Here is a 23,615-nt window from a genome sequence, read left to right as displayed (position 1 = left end):
TATCAGTTAATAACCCATTTTCAGTAAAAACAGTATTGAGCTCAGAGGTTCGTGCGCTGCGCAAAGTGGTTTTTACTTGACCAATTCTTTTGCACATTTCTTTGTAAATATATGCCTCTTGAGTTTTAATTTTTGAGCTTTTGAATAATAAGTTTGTTAGACCAATTAAAAAATTCTTAAAAACCTTAAGCCGCAAGGGATTAGACAGTAAATGGATAACAATGATCGGTAGATTTGTATCAATTTTCAAAGATATGTAGTAAAGAGAGGTAGTCCCGATGCTTTTCATAGAATGCGACTTTAACGCTTTTTTATGGACTGATGAAATATTTTTTCCCCACTCCAAATCAATAGAATTATTCTTTGTTTCATTTAGAATCATGATAGAAAAAGAATTTTAGCAATAATATTGAAGACAATTTATAAAATTACGATAATATTAATATATGCGCAAGAATGTTACTGCGATGCTTTTTTCTAACTCCGTTGAATTAGATCAAACTCGGATGCTCATTTTAAGGAAAAGTTTAATGCATAAAAATGAGAAGATATTATTTCAAAACCATTTTTTTTAAGATTTATTCCAACAATTCACATTGCTGACTTTGGCCCTCTTCTTCTGGCGGCGTTTTAGAATTTCTCATGGCCAGAAATAGCACTGTTTTAGTGTGTCGAAAATCGGTTGAGTTTCAGGCAGGAGGATCGAGAGTCTCAGAAATTGAGTTCAACAGCAAAATTTTCTCGAAAATGAAATTTTTAATACACAACCCAGCTGACCCGAGTTTGAAAAATATTTGTTTCATCCACTTATTAAACCGATAAAAATATAATTTTTGGTTTTTCTTAAAGTAGAATAGTTATATTATGTTACTGAAGTGATTAATTATGGAAATAAAAATATAAATTATAATTTAAATGGATTTATCGGAGTTGAATCGGTCGCGGCATCCGAGTTTTGCAATCGTCGAAGTTACATGGCCTGGCTATGATGCATTTTTTGTGAAAGAAAATAGTCATTTAAAGTCTTTTCTAGTTAAATATTATGTTTTGTTAAACAAAATAGAATCTTTTTCCGACCACAGTGGAACATTTTACGGTCCCGAAATTTTCTTGCAGAAAGAACTTATGAAAATAAATATACTTGAGTAAATAGAAATGTAAAATGTAGTGTAAAACAACTTCTCTATACCCTATCGCGTCCACGAGCTTTGGATACTTTTGCCATGAAGATGAAGTAAGGTAAGAAAAAAAGCTCAGACTGAGTGAATTGGGAAAGTCAATAAATGTAAATATTTTCTGTAGGGGTTTTCTCAAAGAATTTCCAAATTAGAACGCGATTCTCTCATATACGAAACCCCTTCATTGGCAGCACAAAGTGTTATGGTGATAGTTATTGGATGGATTGGGAAAAGCTTTTGGCATGAGAAAACGAGGATATTTATATGCGACGTCGTTCAAAATCCCAAATGCTTTTCCTATTTTCCACCCTCGTGGTTCAGGGTTGCTTGTCAAATTGTCGAGGCGTCTGAATCTCAAGCCCGCACTTTCACAAGATCAATGAGTTGCCCCTTACCCCAGGATGGTGTGATGATAGTACCATCGAATAAGCTATTGCCTCAAGTTCTATTCCAGAAAAAAACATCTGGGACCCTCCTTTAGTGATTTACAAAAGCCGAAAGACAAACCGAAAGCACATTTGTTAAAAAAAATCGAAATAAAGTACTTGTGGAAATTCGAGAAAGGATAGAATGTGGAAAGCTTCAACTAAAAATTGCGAGAACTTTTTTTTTATAATTCAAATATTGAAAAATTGTAATTTAAATTAACTGTTGGAAGGTGAAAAGTGAAAAATACCACCACGAGAGCATTTTATATGCAAATTCTATTATCTGTGAAAAAATTCTTTGGGGTGGGTAGGGCGTTTTCGATTTTAGAAACTTAAGACTTAATTTTAGAAGCTTTGCAGGATTAATTATTTAAACTTTTCCGGTTAGTTTTAGACACAGAACCCTTAAGCTTATATTTTCACAGATCGATTTTAGAAAACGCGCACACGTTAAGCATAAAAAAGGTTAATATTATACATTAAATCCCAACTGCCTCACCATGAACTACCTTATTTGTGTGTAAAATAATACGTACAGACCAATCAGAAAACGGTTTAAATTGCGCTTAAAATACGAACAGCCTAAACATTTACCGGTTCAGACTACGCTTCAAATCATGTACAGCTTAATCATAAAACGGTTGAGATTGCGCTTAAAATCACGCACAGCTCAATCATAAAACAGATATTGCGCTTAAAATCACGCACAGCTCAATGATAAAACGGTGAATACGCTTAAAATTACGCAAAGCTCAATCATAAAATGGTTAGTACGCTTAAATCACACACACTTCAATGATAAAACGCACTGCTCAATGATACTACGGTTAAAATTGCGCTTAAAAACGCGCAAGCGTGATTTTAAGCGTATTGATCGTTTTATAATTTAGATGTGCGTGATTTTAAGCGCATTAACCGTTTTATGATTGAGCTGTACGTGATTTTAAGCGTATTAACGCGAACCGTTTTACGTGTGTGCTGTGCGTATTTTCAAACTAAATCTGAACAGTTTTATAATTGCCTGTGTGTGTTTTAAGCACTTTCCGAAAAACCGATCTAAGGATTTCTTGTTATTTTAGAATATGATATACAGAAAACGTAATTGAACATCATTTCATCCTTATACAACAACTTTAATTAATTCCTTCTATCAATTTTTTCAACGTCAAATGTTAAAGAAAAACATCTCATATTATTTTACAGATAATATATTTAAAAAAAAATGGAAATTAAAAAATCCTTAGTAAAATTAGCGAAGAGTTCTATCTAGTAAAATCAAATACTAAGCAAACACTAGTACGCTTTTCTAACTGCTTTAGCAGCTTTTTAAATAATTGGAGGGTTAAATGGTACTGTCCTCTATGTGGAGTTCGAGCAGAATAATTGAAACAGTAGGGAAAAGTGGTCTGCCTTTGAATCCGGTAGCCTTTGGACATTTATTTTTTTTTCTTATTTCCCAAACTAAAAATTCTATTTTATTAATTGAAGTTAATGGAAAATAGTTAGTTGTATTGATTATAGTTTAGAGTATAGGGTTTTTGCTGGGGGTTTGGCTCCGTTCAGTAATAACCTTTCGAAGAGACAAAGGCACTCCAAAGCCAAGTCAAACCTATTCGAAAATCTACCGGAAGCCTAAAGTACAAGTTCATATACCGGTCGCTTAAGCGCTGATTGTTCTGCCATTTCGAATTTCGATATTCTTGACACACCGAGAAAAATGTGGATGGTAAAATTTACCATCCTCCATACAAAATTCTAATGGCCGGATAGTAAAAAAGTCACCCAGCAAACGCGATATTAAATTGGACTGTCAAAAATTGTAGAATCTATTGCATGGATAGTAAATTCTAATAGCCGGATGGTAAATTCTAATATCCCCGGATATTAGATTTTACTATCCGGATGGTAAATTTTACTGGCAGGATAGTAAATTTTACTAGCCGGATATTAGAATGAAAAATGTCGGAAAAATTTATTTTTCCTTATTTTCATTGATTTTTGGCCATTGTTTGAGGGCTTGGGGCCCTTCCTGGATGACATTCTCTGTATTTTAAGCCATTTTGGTTCGTGAAAATCTTTTTCCAACATTGAAGACTGCGCCGAGATTTGAACACGCGACCTTTGTGATGACAGTCCAGCATCTTCCAGCTGCGCCACGAATTGCTATAATGTATTCAAAGCATATCGGGAACCGTTGCATCAGCACCCACGATATTCCAAAATGACATTCTAACAGCAGATTTTTGCAAATTTTATTGGCTTGGATAGTAATTTCAATCCAAATTACTATCCTCCGTTAAAATTTACTGTCTTCCAGTTAAATTTTAACATCAAATATGCGGCCAGTAAAATTTACTTCCCGGATATTAGAATCTAAGAGAGGTCAATGTAAAATCTAAAGGAGGATAGTAGATTTTACCATCCGGCTGTTAGAATTTACTATCCATAGGATAGTAAATTTTAAAATGTCAAGATGGTAGATTCTAAAGAAAAGTTTCTATGGAGGATGGTATTTTCTACTATCTTTTGAGGCAGTAGAATTTAAAGACACGATTTGTAGAAAATACCATCCAAATTTTTCTCGGTGTTCAATCGTTTACAATGTCAAAAACAGTGTGCAAAGTTTGCTGCAAAAACTGAATTTTTGCGTAGTTTTGTGGAAATTCAGGATGGCAGAACGTCTTAATTGCACTTTCACTCAAAGAGATGTTCTTTTTTGGAACTTGTTCATTTTTGTGCAACTTGTCGGTTTAGACGTTCGAACTTCCAACGGGTTTTTAGGTAATTTCTCTCTGATATACCTTCGAATCGGTAAAGGAAAAACCTCTACCGGAGAGAGCTCTCGAATCGGGAAGGTTATTACTGAACGAGAGGAATGTGTATCAGTTTGCGGTAAATCTTTACTGCTAAATTTTACAGTCTAAATAATCACGAGGATCGAGTCTATTTGTACCTTTAAAGAGGCTCCATGGGCTAACTGATTTTATCATAAACTTCAATTACATTTGAGTACAACTTTCTAACAATGCGTGTCCGATACAACGCCACTTTTCCCTGTATTTTGCATTTTATTTGGAAATCTTTCAAAATGTAACGCTTACATATTAAAAAAAAGTTGACTGAAAGTTTGCAGATGATTTTTAAATTCTTCCAAAATGTGGAAATATTTTGCAAATCCGTCGCGTAATAAGTTTGTCCAACAATGTAAGCGAAAATGTTTTTTTCTTCTTTTATAAAGAATGAATATTAAAATAGTAGTGAAGAATATGCAAATCTTCTTATCTTCTTTTTCTGCATCAATCTACCTCGTAATCTAGTCTGATTCTTTTGATGAACACCCTTAACAAACATTATTCATGTACTTTTAGAGGAGGAGATTTTCGCATTCACACAGCAAACCCATTAGTTTCTGATGTTACAGTTGCTTCTTGTGCCACTCTGTCGATGTGAGCTTTTTCCTTTTTTTTTTGGGGAGAATTGTGGGTGGAAAGTGACCAATGGGACACTGAGTCTGTGCAATGTGGTGATATATAGCACAGTTATTTCACATTGAAGTGAAGAAAGGGAGAAAGTGCTTACAAATAAAACATCATGAATAAATTCCAAATACTATTTGGACTAACAATTGCCGTAGCTGTTACGTAATTACGTAAAAACCAAACAAAGGGTACAGTTGAAAAAAATTATTGCTTGTTCGAAATTACAAGCAGAAAAGGAAGAAAAACTTTTGGTACTCGTGCTTCAATCAGCCGATTAAATCGGCGCCGATTATCCGATTTGTCATTTATAATTTACATGAAAAAAGGTTTAGAATCAATCTTGCAATTTCGCAGAGAAGAATTGTGATTTTAATGCAAAGTGTGTTTGGATACGTGGTCAAATTTTGCTGACGATATCACCACCATACCCCATACGAATTCATCAACACAATTGTGGTTACATACAACGAGTCGAGTCCGGAAAGTTGGCTGCAAAGTACACCCACCACAGGCCACCACTAATGCCAAACCCCAAAATGTAGTTTGTGCTAATCATGGAGCTTTTGTATGAGATTAGATGATGCAGAGATTCGCATGGTGAGCATACAGAATAGAGGATTTCTTGCCTGGAAACACTCGACAAATTGTTCATGGGTCTGCGTTTATTTATCTACCACATGAAAATTCAGTGAAATTGATTAAATATTTGCTAATTTGTTTAAATTCTGACAATATAAGACACATACTACGTTACAATGCTACGTTTGCAGTGTCTCTCGTTTCCGTTTAGTATTTACTCAAGCCCTTTAGAAATGCTGAAATTTAGGGCTAGTCCTAGGCGACACTTGATTATTATTTAAATTAAAGTAATAAAATGATAACTGACCTACAATAAAACTGGTAATAAGGTAACAAATGCTCGAGCTCGTGATTTCAATATTGTTCCTTAAATATTTGTTCGGAATTCATTTTTTTTTAGATAAATTGACTAGTTTATCGATTTACAACATATTTTAGTGGATTTATTATAAATTAATTATAAAATATGATTTATAAAATTTGTAAATAAAAACGAGTGCAACTGATTGTGCAGTATTTTGTGCAAAATGATCAGTGAAAATAAAATCATCAGTATACAGGGTGGCTGAAAAAAAATGCAACAACTTTCAGAGCACACAGCTGTCAAACCGCTAGTCACAGCAGTTTCACATTTTGTATAGTGGTATTTCATTTTATCGGTTAAAAGCCTAAAAAAAATATTTTCGATAATATTTTGCAAAACTTTTTTAAACCGTAATGGAACTCAAACGTGACAATTTAATGTCGCTATATTTTGCAAGAAATGCGGAAGCAGCTATCGTTAGGGCTCTTTAAAACCCTGAATGTAATTAAACTTTCCGTTTTTCGAAACATAACTTGGTACAGGGATATCAGTAGCATTTTAAAATGCTTTAGTGGGGGTCTAAAAAAATTTCTTCATCGCTAATCATCGTTCTTAAAGTGAAGAAGCAAATTGAACAAAATCTGCGTTACATCTGCAGACAAATGATCTTTGAGACGCATAGATTGCAAGTAACCATGAAGTAAATTTTGTTAAAGGACCTCTATATGAAGCCTTAAAAGTCCTGAAAATGACGATACTTCATCGATCCTCAGAAAAAAGTTATGCTAGATCGACGAAGGAGTAAATTCGCTTGCACGTTCATGGTCAGTTCCAGAATGTCATTTTTTCTGATTAGAAAAATTTTCAATTCAGCAATTTATGTGCAAACAAAATGTTTGCGTCTATCTTAAAGAAAGATCATACGATAATTTACACGTTTTAATGACTACCGGAAGTCAAGGACCACCTCATCTGAAGGTCTGGACTTCCTTGAAGACAAATTATCGCTTTCCACTCGGGTTTTTAGGCTATTCCGTCAAAACGAATGCCAATGTGATTCTGGAAATTGTCTTGAAAGAAGTGTTGGAGTCGTGGACAAACAAAAATTTTAGTAAGAAGTAATGGAAGTTCGATCAAGACCCGACAACGTCGCAGAAATCACGCTCCGAACAAGATTTGGCTAACAAAAACGTTTCGCATTTCATTTTAGGAAAACAACGACCTCCACAATTCTTCGATGCAAAATCGTTTGACTTCTCCAAGGCATTTTGTTGGTCAAGGTTAGGACTAAAAAGTAGCAAAGTATCGAAGAGCCGAAGGCAGCCCTTCCTCGTGAATAGCACGACTTTCAGAAGGCTGACAATCGTGCAAACAGCGATAGCACTTCCGACAGACTTAAGACCATAATTATGTCAAAATAAGAACGTATTGAACAAAACCGATAATATTCTTAAATTTTCATGTATTAACTACTATTTTGTCTTTATTTCAAAAAAGTTGAACAATAAATGAGTATTATATAGCGCTTTAGTTTGTTGCATTTTTTTTTCAGCCACCCTGTAGGGTCGGAGGAACGTCTGTTCGACAGGGAACCCCTATTGACACTTTTGTCAAAATGTTGAAAATTATTTAATGTATCTAGTAAAATATAAGTAATATAACGTTTTTTCTGTAATATACTTTTTACTATAAACAGAGATGTTCAAATTTAATATCCCAAATGGTATAGAGTAGGGTGTCAATAGGTGCTGACACGAGTTCTTAAAGTGTCAATAGACGTTCCTTTCACTCTATAATTAAATCAATAAAATGGTAAATTTAATTCGAAATAGTAAGTATTTGCTGTCAGAGGAAAATTAAAAGTTATTAAAAATAATCTTATTTCTATTATTACTGACTTCTTACCATTATTTACTTTTTACTGACCTAAATATATATTTCATTTCGTAAAAATATTTTCCGAGCAAAAAAGGGCAGCTAAGGGTCTCATACTTTGTGAAATGTACGAACTCAAGACTTTAAGATATCTCCACTAAAATCAATTTTTTGTAAAAAAATTTTTAAAAAAATTATTGGTTCATACCTGGATCCTTTTCGATTACAAATTGATAAAACTGTTTTAGTTTTGACAGAAATTTCAAGAACTTTACAACAAGCCCAATTATGATCTCATTCCGTGGAAAGATATACTTTCTCTAAGCTTTTTATTTTTTGATATTGAAAAATTGTTACCGTAAATGCGAATGATTTTGCAGATAGGAGGTGACTTTCTTACCCTACTGTTAGTAAGCTTTTCTTAAATTCTAGTACTTAACACTAAACCCACGGACCGTTTTTGATCGTTTTTCGGTCAAATGACAAATCGCGGTAGGGTAGGATACTCAACAAATTTGTCTTGGAAAAGAGCAAAAAAATAAAAAATAAAATTTAAACACTGAAAAATATATTACATAAAATATTTTAAGAAATTAAGAAAGTTTGATAGTGACGTTGCACTGTTTAAATTTGTGTTAATTTTAAACTGGTCATTTTGACCGGGTCTTGGTAGGTTTAGTGTTAAGGATGATATTTATCGTTCAGACATGGTACAGATAGGATCGGAGAATACCATCCTTAAGTGCTAGAAATAAAGAAAAGTTTGTGAACAGCAGGAAGTAAATTGTCGGGCATCTACGGTTTACAGTACTAGGAATAATTATTAATCAGTGTTTTTGTGTGTGGATTAAATGTTCGCTTAGGCAAAGTAATAATTAAATAAAAAATGGCATATTTTTTTTATTGTGAGAATTTTGCAAATTTTTGTTCAATGTTAATTGTATTTAAATACAAACTATTGTGGTATCGTCAATCAGAGCAAATGATACTAAAACAATCTAGTTTTCTCCGGCATGGAGTAGTTAAATAGACGAGTGCCATACCAAAAAATATAGGTTAGTTAAAAAAATTGGCAGGGTAAGTGTACCGAATTCCGGACACAGTTTTCGTTCCTCAAATTTCCATAAATTTTTAGTTTTTGGATACTCTAGAGATTATACAATGCAAAAGAAATATCGCTTCGACGAGCAAGATGATCTGAAAAAGGTATTGGAAGAATTCCGGAAGAGCAAGGAACTATGAGAATGAAGGTGGCCGGAATAGGCCACCAATGCAATGTCTACATTTTTAATCATTTTCAAATGTATTGAGAATGATTTTAGTGAAAACAAAGACAATAAACTGTCTACAAGGTCTACAAGGTTCCAAGTAACACTCCTTATAAAAAACTATCAAAAAATGAAATTTGTATTAAAAATATTACATTTCAAACTCGAGACTTTGGCGTTTGCATGCAACTATGCCGAAATTTGGCACACTTACCTTATCAACTAGCATCAACACACAAAAAGCTTTGAAGGTATATATCAACAAAGTTACAATTTTAAGCATTTAGCAAAGTTCGGTTGCTTTTGCTACTCCTTTTCTGTTTTAATCAATTGGCTTGAAAAAGTAAATTGTATCTTTAAATTAGGATTATACTCAATAATGCCATTATAACAAAATCGATACCTTACTTCAAGTTGCGTTATAGTATTATTGGTTATATTCATTGTAAATCTGTAGTACGTAAGATTTAGGGGAAATTTTGAGGAAGTATTTTTGGTACAAAACGAAAGAAGGAGTAAGTAAGAGAAATTGAGGGAATAAAGAGAAAAGGTTCAGTCTGAGGAATCAGACTGAGATGTAGAAAAAGAAGCTCAAGAATCGTGGATGAAAAATTCAATTAAATTCAATATAGCTAAATTTATACTCCTCAACTTGAACCCTCCTTTTATCCTTATCCAGAGCAACTTGTTGTAATTTCATTCTTCCCCCTCTGACGCTCATGCTAATGCCTTTTTTTCTCATAAAGCAGCATTTCTTTTTTTTCAATACTCTGTCTATAAATATTATGAAAAGAATTTTTGCATGATATTTGAACCAGAAAAAAAATAAACCCTCATTCAATTAATTTGCCATGGGCAAAAATATGACCACACGAAATTCAATAAATTTTAATTTGATTACACACAATACATGTTATTTTTTTTTTGTATGCTCAATTAAATCTACATACACTTTGATAAACACTTTGGTTTGAATATCAGAGATTAAATTAAAATTTTGGAAACTCCCTGGGGCTTCTGTCAAAAGGTAAATTTTCTCAATTTACCTAACATGTACGTATATATTTAATGAAGATCAACATGAGGGGATTTTTCTGGTTTCGGGCACAAAGTTAATCGATAATTGCTTTGCTTTGCAAACCACTTCTTAGCAACACCGCATTTGGTATGCTGGACGGGGGATAAGACACTTGTTAACCGTCCCTAAATATTTAATTTAGCTTTCTGGGTTATTTTATCCACAGAACATTCTTCATCTACATGGTTTTACTTCTAGAAAACTGGATGTTTGTGTTAGCACAGAAATTTAGTGCCCCAGTCAGCCTTTTTGGCGAAAAAAATAAGAGTGTTGCTGAACGGGTCATTTATTCGCCCTATTTATCTTTTCGCCACAAAATGCGGTGATTATGTTTTATGGAGTTGTGCCTCAGGAAGGTTTCTGCCCATCCCCAAACCCAATATCGGGGCTAGACAACGCCAACTCTCAAAATCACCGCGTAAAAGAAGGAGTGGAAGAGCTGGTATAAGTCTATACCGCCTGAAAATAAGGCGGAATCTAATGGAAAATCGCTGTTAATGGCACATGGTGTGGATGAAAAGATGGGTGGGAAAATCATTAATGATTGGAGATTAAATGTCCTGAACTTGTGGGACGCGAGAAACTCATCAAGGTGCAAATAATTATAACCACAAATTTTATTTTAAATGAAATAAATTAAGCAACTGATGAGCTCAATTTAATTAGTGCTAGTTCATTTGATTTTCAAAATTATAATTTAGTAATAATAGACTACAAATAAATTAGAAATATTTTTAAAGCTCCTAAAAATTGACAGTTTAAGCTTTTAAATAAATCTATTTGACTTTGTTTGTAGTAAAATGTCTTTATGTTGACGAAATGTTAGACCGTCTTCAGACTAGAGGTTTAGCCCAGTTCCCGAGGGTCTCAAAACCTTAAACAGCAATCGATTTTATTGATTTTTCAAAATGTAATAGGTCATTTGCCCTTAATAAGCCAATCCTATGTCAACATTTTCCAAAAAATCTTGACTGATAAGATATTAGAGAAGGTAAGCCATATGGCTAAGCCTTAGGTCTGAAGCCCGTATTAGGGGTAGACTTTCAGGCTTCGCACAAACTCTGGCTTCAACACTTCATATTTTTCTAATATTCCTTTAATATGTATCTGATCTTCAGTGCGTACCTTTACCATATAATGGCCTCTACACACTATATGAGAAATTTCTTTAAAAAATGCCTTTTTAAAGAAAATTTCCCCTATCCTTGTATCAGATTTTTTTTTAAGACAATTTTTGACGAAAATTGCTTCTAGTGTGTAGACATCATAAAGTCACTTTGCAGAACTCAAAATGTTTTCCTGTATTCGATTTATTTAAATTGTTTTCTGCAAAATACTTTGAATTGAATTATTTTACAACTGATTATTGTAATTTTTTGACATTGCAACGGCTCTCCCATATTTCCATTAAAGAAATGCTGATTTTTATGGTTTTTCAGTGTATCATTACCATAAGGTCACGTGTAAATTTGATATTCTCTTATTTAAAATCTAAGAAAGACGTTGCGCTGTCAAAAAATTATCATAAATAGGCTCAAATCAAATTATTTTGTGGAAAAGAAAATTAAATAAAGAAATATATATAGAAGAAAATGTGACTATTGAGGAGTGACCTTATGGTAATGATTGGAAAACCATAAAAATCAGCATTTCTTTAATGGAAATATGGGAGAGCCGTTGCAATGTCAAAAAATTACAATAATCAGTTGTAAAATAATTCAATTCAAAGTATTTTGCACTAAAAAAATAAATAAAACCAATATAGAAAAAAAATTTGAGTTCTGCAAAGTGACTTTATGGTAATGGTACGCACTGTATTTTCCGAAATTGATTCCCGGTCAAAATTCCGAAAGCCGAAATCCAGAAAGACAAAATCCTGAACGCCAAAAATCCCGAACGCCAAAATCTCGAAAGCCAAAAACTCGAATTCTTAAAAGTATCATAGCTACTCTCACGATTCCCGTCAAATCATTGCTCTACCTGCCGATTTTACTCGGAGGTTTTTTGAATTGTAACGGTATATTCTAGTACATTTAGAGAAATTCTGTAGATTTTCGGCAGAATTTCTGCCTAGAGAATCTGTAGATTTTCGGCAGAAATTCTTCCGAAAATCCGCAGATTTCCGGCAGAATTTCTGCATTGGAAATCTGCATGGTCTCCATTGTCTCAACAAAAATATTGTTCAAGAAACTGTAGAAGTTACAAAGAAAATGGTATGCTCTGTTTAACAAGCATTTCCGATTAAACATTTTAGATGAGTAAAAAGATTCAAGCAAAAATACAAATTTCTTAAAAATCGTCCATGGAATGATACAAAACACGAAATTTAGGTCGACACTCTGCTTAATTTTTTTTTGTATTTTTTTGTACTTGTATTTTTATTACCAACATGTGCCTTTACATTAGCCCCCCATACCAAACGTCCGCCGCCGTCTTAGCGTTGACGACCAGCCTCCAAAGCCAAACGGCGGAAATGCTTTTTCTCAGGCTGTGTAGTCTTTTGTCGTGTTAAACGATCTTTTCTCTGCAGACTTTTCACTTTACTATTCTCTACTTATAACACGGCGTCGCAGAATTCTTTATTTTATATAAACACTGTGATATCACCAAGAATCACTCTATTGAATTTTGCGAACGAAATTCAATGAAAAATATTCCATCTTTTCAGACACAGCTGTCTGAAAAGTCTGGAATGCAGAAAAAATCTACAGAAAATCGGCAAAATATCTACAGAAATTCGTCAGAGTCTGCAAGAGGATTCGTCAGAAAATCAGCAAAAATTTCTGACGAATTTTGTCCCAAGCCCAAATAAAATTCGTAGGAATATCTACAGATTTCTCAGCAGATTTTCGGCAGGAGTGTAGATATTTTCTGCAGAAATCTTAAAGATATCTGACGAAATTATTTGACGGGTTGCACAAACGCTTGCTGGAGGCAAAGGGAAATTTTCTGCGCGTTGGGAAATAATTCTGCACATAAATTTCATCCCTTTCAGGATTTTGAACATATAGGATTTTGGCTTTCGGGATTTTGGCTTTCCGGATTTTGGCCCTTTCGGGATTTTGGCTTTCGGGATATTGGCATTTGGAATTTTGGCTTTCGGGATTTTAGCTGCCTCCTCCGAAATTGTGTGATTTTACTAAAATGAAGTGTTCGAAGCCAGGGTGCAAAGCCTGAAAGACTTTCCTTTAAATCAGTTATCGAAATGAATTATGTCTATTCGTCCTCGAGGCACGGTAATTTCAGCCTAATTTCAGAAATGTTTAGAAAATTAGGTAAGGACCCTCCTTGAATTGTATCTATGAACTTAAACAGTCAGTTAAAAATAATGATTCCAAAATGTCTAGAGAGATCTTTATCACCTTCGAATCTTGAAATTAGCAACAATTTAAAATTTAAGTTTAGTGGACTCAATTTTGCCTTTGACCTAAAGAAAACTCTGTTAAGGCTAAACTAGACGTGAATAAACAAACGAAATTAAAGTTAGTTAGGACAATTAAAGAGAATAAAACAGTTCTGTTGATCATGCTACAATTCTGAGATATTTTGAGAAAATTAGAATGAGATGATATCCTACTAATGAAGTACGGCATAAGGACTACAAGCGTACAACAATCGCAACATTCAATCAATAAGTAATTAACTTACAGTCCTCAAGGAACAATAAGCAACACAAAGTTTTCTCATTTCGGTTTATTTATAGCGATGTTCTATTAACGTATTTTCTCAACTATATTATTAAGAAATTTTATTATATTACTTATTCAATTCAATGAAATACAAGAAATACATTTACATTTATGAGTAATTGATTGACAATGATTTTCCGAAAAAAGTAACTTCCTGACTGACAAATGTAATTCAATAATTTATGCTCTATTAGTTGTTGAATAGTTAAGTCAATTGATGCAGTTGAGTGAAAGTCAGAAAGTTGATTGATATATTTAATAAAAGACTCAAATACGCTCAACGTAGTATTACAATAAACATAGGTATATGGGTATGTAAAGAAAGAAATTGAAGGTAGATTGACAGATGAGAAAGCTTTATGTGAAGTGGCGTAAATTTATACCCCGTCATAAAAGAATCAAATTGAATTTGTACGTTTATTTACCGTTCACAAAATCAGTCTTAACGATTTTTCTGACAATTGTAAAAGTTACACTGTATTGTTGTTTATTGATAAATTCTTTAGTAGATTCGATTGAAATCCATCTTTATTTGCATTCCTCAAATAAATATACCAGTATGATAGAAGTCCTTTCATGTGGCAAAAGGTTTGTACAGAGAGTCCATGCAACATTGGATCACAAAAAGAACCTGATGGTGATGTGATGGTAAATAAGGTGACTTCTCACAGTGAAAATACTTGGAAAATTTTGCGGAAGATCTTTCAATTCATAAAAGTAGAAAGCTTTCTCCTGTTAACAAAGGTCAAGTCTTACTTATATACGTGCCAACTCATAGCTCTGTTGGGCAAAAGATGCTACTCTAAATTGGTGAACATGTGAGCTTTTTATAAATTTATTTCTAAACTTTCAAATATATTGTAATAAAATGTAGGTTACTTAAGAAGAGATAGTTTCTTAAAGCTTTAAATTATTTTTCGGCTGTAAATTCTAATTCAAAATTAAAGAAAGCTAATGGTTCAAAAAGAAACATTCATTATTCTTGTACAATTTTATTAATGCCCTTATAGACACGAGAATTACATTAGCGCTAAGTCCTTTTTGGTGTAAATGCACCAGAAAGGGCTTAGTTTATTACTTTAATAATAATTATTAAAACATAATTTCATATTTTTTGCGACAAGTTATCGTAGCTTAATATCAAAGTTTGCTACAGACGTAAGAATTAATATTTTTTAGCACCACAACAAGAGTTAAGTTAACAATAAGCTCACTGAATTGCACAATTCCCTACGTCTTTGACGCTAATTAATCTCAAATCGCTAGTTTAGTGTTATATAATAGTATCCTTTGTAGTTAAATGACGTGCTCAAACTTAAAGTGAAATATTGCATGCAACACAAAGCCTCAGTTCTGAGACGACACGATTTAGACGGTTTCTCTTATATTTATATATATACCACCAATAGAATCTCAAGTGTATGTAACTATAGTTTCACTGAACTTGACACACTCAATTTATTGACTTTGAACAATATTTGTTACCTTCCCACCTGAAAATATGAAGTACTGAAGTCAAATTAATTTCAAAACTATTTAAACGTTTTCCCAAACTCTACCGTCTCCAATTTTGAACTATAATCACTCGCTTATAAGTTGTAGAGAAACTTTCAACGTCTTGTGGTGGAATTTTGTACGACTTGAGAAAGGGAAGAAAAATAATTACGACATGTGGTTGAGCAAATTTGCTAGAATTTCTCTAAAATCATATAGAAAATTGTGGTTTTAAACAATTTCAGAAAAATATTTGCGGATTATTAGAATTTACAAGAACTTCCAGAAATGTATCTCACATTCCTTTTAAGGCGTAGGTGCACTCCTATAACTGATTTAAATAATTAGAATAGAAACGAAACTTGTACAAAGTTGTAATATTACTGAATCATTTTATCAATTTGAATTAGAGATTTTAAAATTTCAATATCTTTAAACTGGTGGCAGCCAAAATCCCGAAAGCCATAATTCCGAACGCCAAAATCCCGAAAAGGCCAAAATCCCGAAAGCCAAAATCCCGAATTTTCAAAATCTTGAAAGGAATGAAATTATATGGAGGAAAATGTTTAGAATAATTTCCTAAGACACAGAAGATTTCCCTTTGCTTCCAGAAAGCGCGGGTGCAATTGTGGGAGTAGCTATAACACTTTTAAGAATTCGGGATTTTGGATTTCTGGATTTTGGCCCATTCGGGATTTTGACTGGGACCCCTTTAAACTGAATTTTATATTTATCCAAATAGATTAATCAGTATGCTAAATACAATGAATTGACTTTCCAAAAAATGTCAAAAAATAAAAGGACCTCTTAAAGCGGTGCCGATCAAAATCCCGAAAATATAAATCCCAAAAAGCTTGAATTCCGTAATGGGTCAAAATCCAAATGCCAAAATCCCAAGAAACAAAATCCCGAAAAGGTTGAATTCGCGAATGGTTTAAAGTCTCGAATGGGTCAAAATCCTGAATGCCAAATCCCGAAAAGCTAAAATCCCGAAATGTCAAAATCCCAAAAAGCCAAAATCGCGAAAACCAAAATCCCAAATCCCGAAAGAGTTACGATTCCAAAAGTTATAATACCGAATGGTCAAAATCTTGAAAGGGACGGGGATAAAATTATACGAAGGATAACCTGTAGAATAATTTTCCGAAACACAGAAAATTTTCCTTTGCCTCCAGAGAGCGCGGTTGCAATCGCGGGAGTAGGTATGAATTCGAGATTTTGGCTTTCGGAGTTTTGATTTTTGGAATTTTAACCGAAGCATTTTTACAGATCGTAAAGATATACAACATTGTGCGATATTTTGGGATTTAAGTACGATCTTTCTTATTTGTTGAGAAATTTAATTGGAATTTTATATTTTCAAGTCAGTGAAAAGATATTCTTTAAATAATTCTTTTTTTTGTTTTAACCGTTAAGGGTTATAAGGTTTCATACTCAGCTATAAAACATTAAAAATACATATGGATGAAAGATTTTGATTTTTAAAAATCCAATATTGAAATTTCTCGGAGGCCGCCAAAATCCCGATCGCCAAAATTCCGAAAGGCCTAAAATCCGGAAAGCCAAAATCCCGAATATTCAAAATCATAAGTGAGTAGCTATAGGGGAAACTGGGGCACCACCAAACACGGGGTACCACCAAACACTGCGATTTTTTAATCGGATATTAGATATCAGAGGATAAGACCGATAGGAATTTATAGGCACTATAGGGATGTTTGTCCACTGAAGCAATGGTCGATATAGTCCAAGTAGTTTAGAAATAAAAATTACTGTTTAGTGGTACCCCGGTGTTTGGTGGTGCCCCAGTATCCCCTAACTCTTTTAAGAATTCGGGATTTTGGCTTTTGGGATTTTGACCGGGACCCAAATTTCTAAAATCTATAATTTCTGATATTATTGCCATCTATTGCTAATTAAATGAAACTGTGATGTACGAAAGACTTCTGAAGTATTTCATAAAATATTTTATTTAATTGTCACAGGATTTGCATGTGAGTTTTAAATTGTTGTTTCTAAGATATTTTTATTTCTCTTCTTATTCAAATGGATTTTTATTTAATTTTTTATTCGAATTTCAGAATATTACATTAAAAGGGTTACAATATTCACTCGTTGTCTAATGCCCTAGAAAGGTTTACGGCTTAAGCCGAGAAATGTATTAGTGGGAAACTGATGGGAATGTAGCCTAAACATTATTTTCATTATAATTATGTTAGTCCATTTCTCGGCTTAAACCACAGCTCTGTCCAGCCGATAAGTTAGGAGAAATTGAGACTGGGGCAAAAAGTCACAAATCGAAAAATTCAAAATTCAATATCTTCCAAGGTAAAAAACATAGCGGCTCAAATTTTTTTCTATAGATAGCCTCCATAGATCTTCTTCAATGTCGTAAGTTTCTTAGAATTCGAACAAGGAAGTTAGAAAATAAAAAATATCGAAGTTTTTAGCTCTATTTTTGAAATATTTTCCTCGCAGAAGATATCAATTTTGACCTACTTATTTTCTAAAATTGATGCACTGGTGAATATTTTCTAAATAATTTGGATTTTTTGAATACGAATCCGCTATCTATTTTAGAATTTCACAAAAGTTCTTTTCTCCAGAAATCCTTTTATTAAAAATGACCACATGGGGTAAAAAGTAACAAAAGGTTTAGAGCAAAAAGTAAAAAAAAAACGAAGCAATTTGTGATGTCTCACGGCGAAAAGAAAAGTCATTATTATGTCTCACCGCTTGTTGTTTGCACTGGTCAAACGATTTGCAGTCTTTTGTGTGTTTTTTTCTAAAATAGTTTGAAGAGTGCTTTTCTCGTTTTCTTACTATTCTCGCAGAGAAAACGGTGTTTTACAAAGGTGTAGAAGAATAAATTTTCTATGAAAATATGTCCTCTAGGTTTTTTTTCAAATTTACGGAAGCCCGTAAAGAAACGAATCAAAATATGATAATACCCAATGTCTGGTACTATTTGCCCCAGCATTTTTGAGAATAGTCACAAAATTACCTTTTAGAAATTGGCTCGATAAACGTATTTCCTTACCAAATAGAGTAAAATGACTTTCACAAAGTTGTAGAGCGGTAAATTTCCTATAAAACTGCACTAATTAGAAATTGTTGAAGCGCTCGAGTAGCTTGTAAAAAAATAAAATATCCGTTTTGTGAGTTTTTGGCCCAGTCTCCCCTATTGCCTTAGTTCCCCTTGTACTCTTTTATTGATTGATCTCAAAGAGTGAGCAAGATTACCTATACAATTCGTTTTTTTTTTAACTTGTGCTAGACTGGAACTCAAACGGTAAGAGTTATCGACTTCCGGTCCTCGGTTACCCCTCCTCCATAATCCTATAAGTAAACATTATCTCCAGACCTTTCTTTATCCCTGTAACCCCTCCTTCTACCCTTCTAAAATTATGTTTTATGCATCAGTTGAGAGCCAGGACACTTTAAGAAAAGAAAGGACAAATCGAACAAGTAATTCTCTTTTTGGTTCCGAGCAATAAAATCAGTGCAATTTGCAACGCAATGTTGCATGAATTTAAAGCTTTCTGAAAATCACATAAAAATCCTTTCCGTTCAACAGACATGTATAGGAATTACTGAGAATAGCAATAGGGCAAAGTCATAGAATATTCTTAAGAAACATCCTTGTCTTTTGTCACCAAAAATAGATTGCCCTTAAAAGAAGACTCAATGGTGAATAAATTGTCATTGACTCACTATAAAATTCTGTGGTAACAGCCTTAAATCGACTCTTTCTTCTGCATCGAATAAATGACGATATTGTACAGTGTTTGCCATAAATTTATAAAAGTCCAACAATGACGTAAATTGAATATTGATTCCCCATGCATGGAGTATGTACTATTATTTCATGTAGTACCACCGGAGAGTGAAACCCACAAGAATAATACCCACATTGACCATAAATTGAAGGGTGTTATTTTTCCCAACAATGGGTATAGGATTGATTTACTTTTTTTTATAGCGACATAAATGTGTTCTGAGGTATAATTGAGCAGAAGAATGTTGTGTTTTACTTCCCATATTTTAGGTCAACATTAGATAGTGAATTCTTGGCTTACCTTGAAGACTTCCCATGTTGAGGAAAATGGAAGAACGGCAAGTCCAACGAGGAGATCCGCCACAGCTAGGTTCACTATGAAAAAGTTCGTGACACTCCTCAGTTTGTGGGAGCAGAAGACGGCAGCAATCACAAGGCAATTGCCAACAATCACGAGCACATTGATGACGGCAAGAACCGCCAATGATACTAAATTTCCCGGTTCCGTCCACTCAACGGCTTCGATTAATTTTGCGCACTCTGTCTGGTTCATGGTGACACCAACACTGAACACTTTCCCACCTGTAGATCACCCCTATCACCCCCTCCGACGCCTCTCACGTGGGAGTCTGCAAAAGTGACAGAGACAGGATAATTAATTTCAATGTGGAAAATCTCAAAAGGAGGAGCAAGGCTTTCTCTCAATTATTGTCGCACACAACTTAATTGAATTTTCTACAAGCCTGAATCAAAACTCAAATTGATGCTTAATATTATTGAAATTGAAGGTAGATGTTCGTAGGAAGTAAGAGCACTCATGCTCTAACTAACACATCATACCTATATTTAACTTTTATTAATTAATTTAATTCATCCTAATGAGATAGAAGCAATATTATAATAAATTTTCTTTTTTATAAAATTAAAATTTTATATATTTATTATACATATTTATTTTATATTACATTAATTTTTGTGCTTTTTTGGAAAAAAAATGCTTTATTCAAATGTAATTTAGCTCATGACCTTTGGACATAAAAAAAAATATTTTTAAAAATAAAAAGACAAAAAATTGAACTTATCGAATTTTTCGAAGTTTCAGATAAGTCGAAAATGTAGTACTGAGAGATATGTTAATCCCTTTAAATTTTATTTAGGGCTATGGTAGAAAAGGATACTTTTTCTTGAACATAAACCTCGTCCCTTACAAGATTTGTACTAACAACAAAGTGTTAGAAGAAACTGATTTGCAGAAAAACAACTAACGGTAAAGGGTTCCAGAATTAAATTTTACTATCGATTTATACTGGTGAAAATTTTAGAATTATTTGACATTTCGCCTTTAAGCAATTTTAATCTATGTGTATAAGCAGTGAAATAATTTTAAAAGGCTTTAATAATAAAAATTAAAAAAATGTTAGAATTAAGGGCAGAATCACATTGACAGTAAAATGCTCACCGTATTTCGTTAGATTTCGGATCAATAATGCAAGGCAAAATTAACTGTTCCGGAATGTTATTTTAACTTTTTTGGATTTCTTTCAGTGTACATACTAGAAGCAATTTTCGTCAAAAATAACCTTTTTTAAAAAATTCTAACGTTTCTGCCTACAAGGATAGGGGAAATTTTCTTTAAAAAGGTATTTTTTAAAGAAATTTCTCATAGTGTGTAGAGGCCATAAAGGAATAGAGCTACTTGGCTTATACGGTTAAAATGTCGAGCTATTGTATAGTGTTCGTACAGCCTATAAAGCATGCCTTAAAAGAAATTGTTGAAATAATCTTCTGAAAATACATTGTTTTGGAGATACAGGATGGAGTGAATAAAGAATCTTCACATAATATCGATTTATGACAACTAAGAGTGGGTCGTCAAAAACGGAAAAACGATATTTCTGTTTAAAAAAAAAATATGACAAAAAATTAAATATTCGAAAACAACTGATCAATTAACGATTGAGATTTATGCAATCGGGTTAAAAATTTTGAAATATTTTATTCAAATTTTATTTTGCTTTACTTGCTGGCCATAAGGTTATTTCAAGTTACAGCAAAGCGGTTTTCAGACTAGAGGTTTAGCCAAGTTCGCGAAGGTCTTAAAATTCAAAATAGTAATCAATTTTATTGGTTTTTCAAAATTTAATGGATAATTTTAATAATACAATCCAAAGTTAAGTTTTCAAAACCGGTTTTTAGAGATGAAACCGGTTTAAAACCGTATCTTTACAAAAATTATAAAATTTCTTGTAAAAGCTTAAGTTTATTTCTTGAAAATCAAGATACAGTGCAAAATATTTCCTTGGCTTTAGAAAGGAACCTGAAGTGCAAGATGATTCTAAGTGTAATTTGTAGTATGGTAGTATGTTAATAGAAGGATAGTAGTAATGGGTTTCCTGTACGTTTCTTCCACTCTTGAAAAGAATTATTGGCTTAAAGGTTATGGAAAATTATTTCAGGACTTCTTGACTTGAAAATATTTTATCTTTTAAATATTTACAAGACTCAAAAATCAATGGTATACTGAGAAAAAAATTGTAAACGATTTAGTACAATCTTGTAAAATATTGTTTTATGCGGAAAAGTAACAAGATGATTATCTCTCCCTGTCTTCATAGAGATTTTTATTAAATCTTGCTGTATTTTAACTACGTATCTTATTAGACCCAAATTCACTACGATTGTTACACAAATTCTTCTAACATGTTTGTCAAAAGTGTAAGTTTAACAATGTTTAACTAGTCATAGGATTTTAAAAATAATGAGGAAAGCTCTTTCGGTTTGCTCGTTAAAACATTCTCTATAATTTTTTTTTTCATTTTCCAAGATTTAGAATAAAATTTTTAGGTATTTCCTCGTTAAAGATTGTCAAAAATGAAAACCAATTTATTATAAAAAAATAAATAAATTGTATGAATAAATAGTTATTTTTACGGAAATCTGCATTGCATCAGTTTTTCCAAGGTACAATATTATTGGAAAAACTCCCAGTAATATTCCTGAATTCTGAAATTTCCTGAATTATTTTAAATACAAAATAAAGTAATTAAATAAATAAGTTCTAAACTAAGTGAGTAAAAGAATATATTTATGTATTAAATAAAGCGGTTCCCGGATTTAAATGTTAAGAAGACAAATGACTCTCATTAAAAAACTATAGTACATATAAAAATACTATTTATATTTCTTGAAAGGGTATTTCATTGTGATTCAAACCCACTTTATGGTTTTTTTTATTCAAGCGGTTTTTAACATTTTTCAATATTTTTTTCAGAAATGAAAAGCTGACGAAATTATCTTCAAACGTGAAAAAAATCAAAACAAAAAAACTTCATGTCGAAAACTTAACATTTAAATCCGGGACACGATTTATTATATCAAAGTTCAAGTTGTAAAAAATTGCTCAAAATTCCATAATCTAATCCTAAATTTGAAACCGGTTTTAATCCGGTTAGCCGGTTTCAGACCCTTCCAAAACCGGTTGACTCACTATTGAATGGTGATTAGAGCAGATAAGCCATACGGCAGGCCCTTGACACCCTTACGAATTAAGCCGAGAGACGTCTTTTAGTGGCAAATAATAGAAATATGGTTTAACCGTGATTTCGAATATAATTACGCTAAGACGTCTCCCGGCTAATCCTTAGGTCTGTCAAGGCTCTAAACATAAGAACATAGTTCTGAAACCTGTATAAAATGAAAAGGTTTTGGAAAAAATAACTAAAGTCAAAATCAGTCTAATTAATAACGTACCTAATTAATACTGATTTTAATCTAATTTAATTTTATTTTTTTTAATGGTTTTATATTTAGAAAAATTTATATATATTTATATATCCAAAAAAGTGAGATACAGTGAGTGTCAATAGTTTGTTGCCTCATGCATGGTTGAGAAAACAAGTGAAAAAAATGATAGAAATTTTTTTTTTTTTTAATTTTTCTTTTTGCAGATGAGTTTATTATTCTGACACGTTATTGCAGAAAATTTGCAACTGACTGACGACGTAGATTCATTCCAATACTATCTCTGGACAATTTCCCATATTTCAACTTTTTGTAATTTTCCACTTTTCACCTAAATTATAGATTATCAAAAAACAGATTATTTCTTAATATTTATCATCATTTTTATATGCATATATTTACCATTGACAACTCTAAAAATGTACAAATACACCTTTTGCTTCTGAAATGACATAAATTAAAAATGTAACCGGTTTGCATTAAGTTGGTTGTATGTTTTGACCATTTTGAATTAGTTTTTTAAATGAGGCAACAAACTTTTGATTTTTCAAAAATGATGCAACTTTTTGAAAACAATTATTTTTGATATGAAATAAAATTCATTATATTTTTTGAAAAATGTAAATAGTATCTACGGATTACAGGGAACTCATCTGCAAAAAGAAAAATTTTAAAAAGTTTTTTTTCTACCATTTTCTTCACTAGATTTCTCAAACATGCATTA

At 32.5% G+C, this 23,615-nt stretch overlaps 1 protein-coding gene across 1 annotated transcript in view; it reads right to left on the bottom strand.

Moving 5' to 3' along the window:
- LOC129799648 (octopamine receptor Oamb) overlaps window positions 1-23,615 on the bottom strand; it is a 187,434-nt gene that overhangs the window by 81,251 nt on the left and 82,568 nt on the right. Inside the window, exon 3 of the mRNA XM_055843724.1 lies at window positions 19,452-19,779. Coding sequence (XP_055699699.1) covers window positions 19,452-19,703 — 252 coding nt within the window. The 5' untranslated portion in view covers window positions 19,704-19,779. The remainder of the gene's footprint in view (window positions 1-19,451; window positions 19,780-23,615) is intronic.

Source organism: Phlebotomus papatasi, chromosome 1, assembly GCF_024763615.1.
Source record: "Phlebotomus papatasi isolate M1 chromosome 1, Ppap_2.1, whole genome shotgun sequence".
In the NCBI taxonomy this organism is placed as follows: Eukaryota; Metazoa; Arthropoda; class Insecta; order Diptera; family Psychodidae; genus Phlebotomus; species Phlebotomus papatasi.
The sequence above is the reverse complement of the archived record's forward strand: the minus strand, read 5'-3'. Positions and strand labels throughout refer to the sequence as shown.